At 40.4% G+C, this 6,000-nt stretch overlaps 1 protein-coding gene across 4 annotated transcripts in view; it reads left to right on the forward strand.

The window, feature by feature from the left end:
* Positions 1-4,645, forward strand: part of DLC1 (DLC1 Rho GTPase activating protein) — a 236,805-nt gene extending 232,160 nt beyond the window's left edge. For all 4 annotated transcript variants that reach the window (XM_086746475.1, XM_086746478.1, XM_086746477.1 and 1 more), the window contains 4 exons: positions 763-984; positions 1,544-1,761; positions 1,964-2,137; positions 2,673-4,645. In XM_086746475.1, the coding sequence (XP_086602601.1) occupies positions 763-984; positions 1,544-1,761; positions 1,964-2,137; positions 2,673-2,793 (735 nt within the window). In that variant the 3' untranslated portion in view covers positions 2,794-4,645. The remainder of the gene's footprint in view (positions 1-762; positions 985-1,543; positions 1,762-1,963; positions 2,138-2,672) is intronic.
* The last annotated feature ends 1,355 nt before the right edge of the window (positions 4,646-6,000 follow it).

Genomic DNA, 6,000 nt, shown 5'->3' on the forward strand with positions numbered 1-6,000 from the left:
CGTGATCTGGGTGCATACATGAATTACAAGTGGTGCCAGAAGAAAAGAGGGTTGTTCTGTTGGCAGTGGCTCTCAAAAGTCATGAGGCAGTTGTGGGATTTGGGACATTTTTGTTACATCCAAGCTGCATTTGAAATATGTTTTCAAGCTTTTATTGTGCAGCCATGAGGATCTGTGAACTTCTGCTCTAATTACAAAGCAAGAAGTTATTGCCAGGAATTTCAGTGCTTAAATTCCCAGGAGTTAGCAAGAGGAGGCCACAAAAGCATCCTGGAACATGACACTGTCAGACTGTAGGTTGAAGGGTCTGTAGGAACTAAAGCATGCTCCCTCTAGGGCCCAGGATGGAGAACCAGACATGTTTTGAGTCCTGGTTTTCCTCACCGTCATCAAATCTTTTCAGAGCCCACAACTTAAGACGTGCCTGTCTCTTTTCTTGGGGCTGACAACTGACCCCTCCTTCGTTCAGTCTGCAGGATAAACTGTGCTGTGGGAATGGATCTGAATTGGGTAGCAAAGAAACAAAGAAAAAGACTGGAAATAAAAAAGACACCTCATAAATGAGAAACTAATTTGACTTAAATCAAAGTCACAAACTTAATTTTTGCATTTCTTCATGTTGAGCTCTTGACCTGACATGTACATGTCCCACCACTTACAAAACTAGTGTCCCTGTCTTTCTGTGGCTGTCAAGCTCCTAAACGAACTCTGTGATTTGGGGAGGGAGTGCAAGAGGATGATTTAACCCTTGTTGTCCATCAGATACCCGAAGAAATGAGCAGGGGTCGGAACTCATACACAGAGCAGGACCTGCGTCCCCTCAGCCTGGAGGAGCTCCGAGGTGGCAGCAGCACTGCCGAGCCATCCGACTACCACTGCTACCTCCAGGACTGCGTAGACGACTTGCTGAAGGAGATGAAGGAGAAGTTTAAAGGCTGGGTCAGCTGCTCCACCTCAGAGCAAGCAGAGCTGGCCTACAAGAAGGTATGTACACTGTCACTCATGCCACAGCTCTAGTTTTTAGCTCACCTGCTCTAATATAAGCAGGCTTTCAACATAGGATATTACAGAGGTTCAGTGCACACCTTTCTTTGCAGACAGATTTAAGAAAAAAAAAAGCCCTTAATCTTTTGGCATAGTTGCACACGTCTGAAAACAATGTGTCCTCCAGCAGTAGTCAGGTAACACACACTGATTTGTGTTCCTCTGTTTATCCAACCCAAGAATGTTTGCTGTATTGCATTTAAATGCCTTCACTTACATGTGCAAAGCCTTGACAGGCTGATATTTTTCTGTAGTGTCACAATTTAATAGTGGCCCATACTGGAGAAGATAACTGTAACTTAAAAATAATTTGGAAGTCAGTGTGCAGATGCCTTTGGCTGTTAGGAAAGCAACCTTAGTCTGAGCTTACGACAAGCTTAGTACAATATATACATATATGTGTGTATTTAATTTGGTGTATTTAGCCAACACTAAAATAGAAAGGAAAAGAAAGTCTAAGGAAGAATAAAACTGAGGACTCTGTGCCGATTTTACCCAGGTGTGCGAAGGTCCTCCACTCCGGTTATGGAAAACTACCATTGAAATCCCAGCCACACCAGAGGATGTTTTAAATCGTTTACTCAAAGAGCAGCATCTTTGGGATGAAGATCTTATAGATTCAAAAGTAATCGAACCATTGGATAGCCAGACAGATATATACCAGTATGTCCAGAACAGCATGGCACCTCACCCAGCCAGGGACTTCGTAGTCTTAAGGTAAGACTTTTATACACGATGGTGTTTATATCCTGCATATGTGGCAACCTTGCCTACAATTTCTGTAGTAGAATGTAGCTTGTATAGGTAAATATCTCCTGGTGTGTGATTTTAAGTCTTACTAGATGTTTGAACTACTTTTTGTTAAAGATAAGACTCTTTTTTTTTTTTTTTTTTTTTTTTTCTTCTTTTTTTTTCTTAGAACATGGAGGACAAACTTCCCCAAAGGAGCTTGTGTGCTTTTAGCAACCTCAGTGGACCATGACCGTGCTCCAGTGGCAGGCGTTAGAGTCAATGTGCTCCTGTCTAGGTATCTGATTGAGCCCTGCGGGTCAGGAAAATCTAAACTTACTTACATGTGCAGAATTGATTTAAGGTATGAATTTCCACTTTGTCCTTTTCTGGTGGTAACTTTTCTTGTATAGTTTCCGTGTAGTCAGCACAAAATTTAGATGGTTGAATAGGCTTTAGCTTGGCCAGTAGTATATACTTCTCAAAGGCATGCACACAGGCCTCTAAGATGTCACAGAAAATTGACTTTAGTGCACATCTAATAGCAGGTGTGGTTTGCTGCATTAGAAGCCTCCGGTATGTGCTCCACCATAGCTGTTGGTATATAACCCCACCCCTTCCTGTGACAGATGTATTTGGGTGCAAGGACATTTTAGTAGATGTTAAGTTAGTAAAGAGGCCAAAGTTCTCACAGAACTTCTGATAACTTTTCCTCACTGCAGCAAACTTGTTTTTGAGCAAGTCTATATATTAGTAAGGCTGAGCTGAGCAGTAGACAGTAACGAGAAGATTCCCTAGTTAGGTGTTTAACCAACTAGATATGTACTTGATTCTGACTAATAAAATGCAAACAAAGTTACTGGTACCTACTTCATCATTACTCTTTCTTCACACATCAGGGGTCACATGCCAGAGTGGTACACCAAGTCTTTTGGACACTTGTGTGCATCTGAAGTTGTTAAGATACGAGATTCTTTCAGTCATCAGAGTCCTGAGAGCAAGGAAGTGAAATCCAGGTGACTACTGAAGAGGAACAGCCATGCGCTCCACACCTCAGCAACGTAGACATTACCCAAAACTGAGGCTTGTCTCCTGCAGACTGGACTAGTGTACCATCTGTAAGCCATGTCATGAAGGAATGACAGCATGAGAACTTGACTGTGAGCATTACTATAGGACTGTGGCCATACCATACACTTTAAAGCTGCTTCCTGTCTGTGTAAGGTCTATAGTGTAGACCTCGACTGGAATACATAGGAGGACTGTGCAAAAAAAAAAAAAAGAAAAAAAAAAGTATTGTACTATTAGATGGTTTGAATTGCTTCTGAGAAGCAAAATTCTTTAAATGCAAAATATATTATGAAATATGGTGAAGGCTCATCATTCCCATGTGAAATACTTAGCTTTATGTACATACCCATGACATTTTATTTGTAGCGCGTTGAGGGACCGGTGTATCCACTGGAATAGTTGGTACTCTTCAAAGTGTTCTCACTGAGATAAGCAGAGAAAGGTTTGCACAGAGATTAAAGTGTGAATGAGTGTGTTAATGGTTGAAAGGATAGCAGAAGTCGAACTTGAAATGTGTCTGGTACACTGATAGGCAACCAGAATGGATTTTAGTATGCTGGATACAGTTCAACCTAGAGTAGGACTCCCCTGTGACCTAGGAGTAGCCATCCTTCCCATGTGCCAGTTCTGCATTTTCCTCAGCTCTAACGTTGTTAAAAACCCTCAAGCAGATGTTACAAGAGGCTTGCTGCGATTACTGCCCACTCCTTATCTAGATGATCTTTTAGGAGTGATTAGCAATTCCATAGCAATTTTAAGTAAATATACTTTTGAGCAACGTAGCAGCTTAGAAATGAAATGTCTATGCATTGGTGAAGAGAGCCAGTAATGTCAGTTGTTAATTTGCCAAAAAATATTTGTTGCTTTTACTCTTACCTGCATTAACTGTAAGTGTTTTAATGAGCTTTTGTATATTTTTAATGTATTCTAATGGCCCAAGAGGAAAAAGTCAACACTGGAGTTGTGGTGCTGGGAGGTGGCAGAACTCCTGCAGCAGCAGGTGGGGTGAGGTGGCTAGGAAGCATCATGTGAGCTTTCTCTCTTTCTCTCCCTCCTTTGCCTGTTTTCCTAAAAGCTGCACATTAACATGAACAGAACCTGGATGTGAGCAATTTGGAGGGTTGTATTTGGGGGCAGAGAGGAGAGTGGGAGTTTGTCTTGGATTTTGTTGCATTTAAAAGCCTTTGGGATATTCCCCCCTCCTTGAGAATCAACTTGTATGAACTGTAGGAAGTCTTGAGGTCCTCTGGAAAGGTGTCTTTCTGTAGGTTTTACTGTAAAGGTAAAGATTTGATTTTGAGGTGCAGTATTAAGTGATAAATGTATTTTGTGGCTAGGGTATGAATGAGTTGCAAGATGGAATTTTGACTGAGACTTTGTTACCATTGTCAGTATTATTTTAAGCTTTTTGATGAAGATTTTTTTTATTATGGCAAATAATGTAGTACTTCCAGTAACAATGTTCCTCGTGAGTAGGAAAACCTTGTATATTCTTCTACATCAAACACTTTTGAATTTGTAAAATTGTATGTTGTACATACCATTCTATTGTAAACATGTATACTTGCCCACAGTGTACTGTCAAACATAGATAAAGCATGATAAAGATTATTTAAAATATACCTGTATTTATACCTCAGATATTCTTTTTGGGTTTTTGTACCTCAAGTATGTTTTCTATTGTAAATGTGCTTTACATGACTATGATCTACGTGAGAGAAAGGAAAATGTTTAACTTGCTATAGATATCTGTACAGAATATACTCAATAAGTGCACTATTAAATGTTTAAAATTGGGAAAGTGCAATGGTTTTTATTTTATTCTGCATGCTTCCTTTGCTCTCGTGCCCAGAGGAGGTGGTATTTTCCTAACCACCAGTTGTTTACATGCTACTATCAACTGCATAGCCACCCCTGCCCTCTCCCTTTAGCATTGTTAAAGGCAGGCATCAAAGCAATTTCAAAATTTTTGGGGGACAGACCTTCGTGATGGCAGACAGCTAGACAGAAATACTCCCCAGGCAATCTCTTAAGGCGTTTAAAAGTAAGAAGCAGCCTCCATGTTGCTACTGTCTTGTGGAATGATACTCTGGAATTTAAGAGGGAGCAAAGCAAACTCCTACTTGATAGGCAACAGTATGCAATGCTGAAAAATAATTTGCCACTTTCCTATTTTTTTATGAGGAGAATGAGGGCAGGGCAAGTTGTGGAGTCATAGGTTTGCTTTAAAAAATGCAAATGTGAAAGTAATTGGAGAAAGTCAAAGCACACACAACAGGGAAATGAAACCAAAGAGAAGGCCAGAAGGATATACAAACAACTGACTAAGGTGAAACATGAAGCCAAAGACAGCTGTTAATTTAAGCAACTTTTAAAAGTTTTTAAAGTCTTAGCCAACAGAAATATAATTTGGGCATCTGAAAGAGGATTTTGATTTGTGAGGCTTGTCTGACAGTAGTTGGAAGGAGGCCTGCTGCCTTTCAGTTACCAACATCATCGTATTCTTTCTCTGCCTGAGCATCCCGAAGTCCTGATCACTAGCACTTCCCCCGATGTTCCCCAAGGAGCAGTGAGGGATGCTGCTTCACAGTCTGGCAAAAGCAAACCTCTTGCTTTCGGGGACTAGTTCTCACACACCAGAAAGTCTTTTGGAGAACATTTCTGATAAGGGACTGTCCTTTGTTTGGTTCTTACAGGATCATTTGTCTTCCCAAGTTAATATAAAACAATTACACAATTTGAAAAAAAAAAAAAAACAAAAACAAAAGCAAACAGGTTTGTTCACAGTTTTGGGCCCTTGGAATACGCAAACTTAGAGCTAATTTATTTTTCTCTGTAATTATGGTTTTGTTTGTGTTTTGAAGCAAACTAGTGCACAATAGACGCCTCAGGCACTTCAAGGGGCTACTCTGTGTTTTGTTTAACATGTGCTTAGGTTACTTTCAAATCACCATTTTCCTTAATATTTCTAAAACATGAGTTAATTTTAACTCTTCTAAATAGCCTCAAGCTCCTGAATGTTTGTTTTCTTGGCACCTTCGTTTGCAGGTGCCCACGTTGTAGCTGGACAACAGAATTCAAGTTTCCATGTCTGGAAATGTCTTGTCAAGTGTCACTGACAGCAGCACTGGCTGTTGCTCAGCCACTCTTGCTTTA

This window comes from Chlamydotis macqueenii, chromosome 4, assembly GCF_036417535.1.
Source record: "Chlamydotis macqueenii isolate bChlMac1 chromosome 4, bChlMac1.mat, whole genome shotgun sequence".
NCBI lineage: Eukaryota > Metazoa > Chordata > Aves > Otidiformes > Otididae > Chlamydotis > Chlamydotis macqueenii.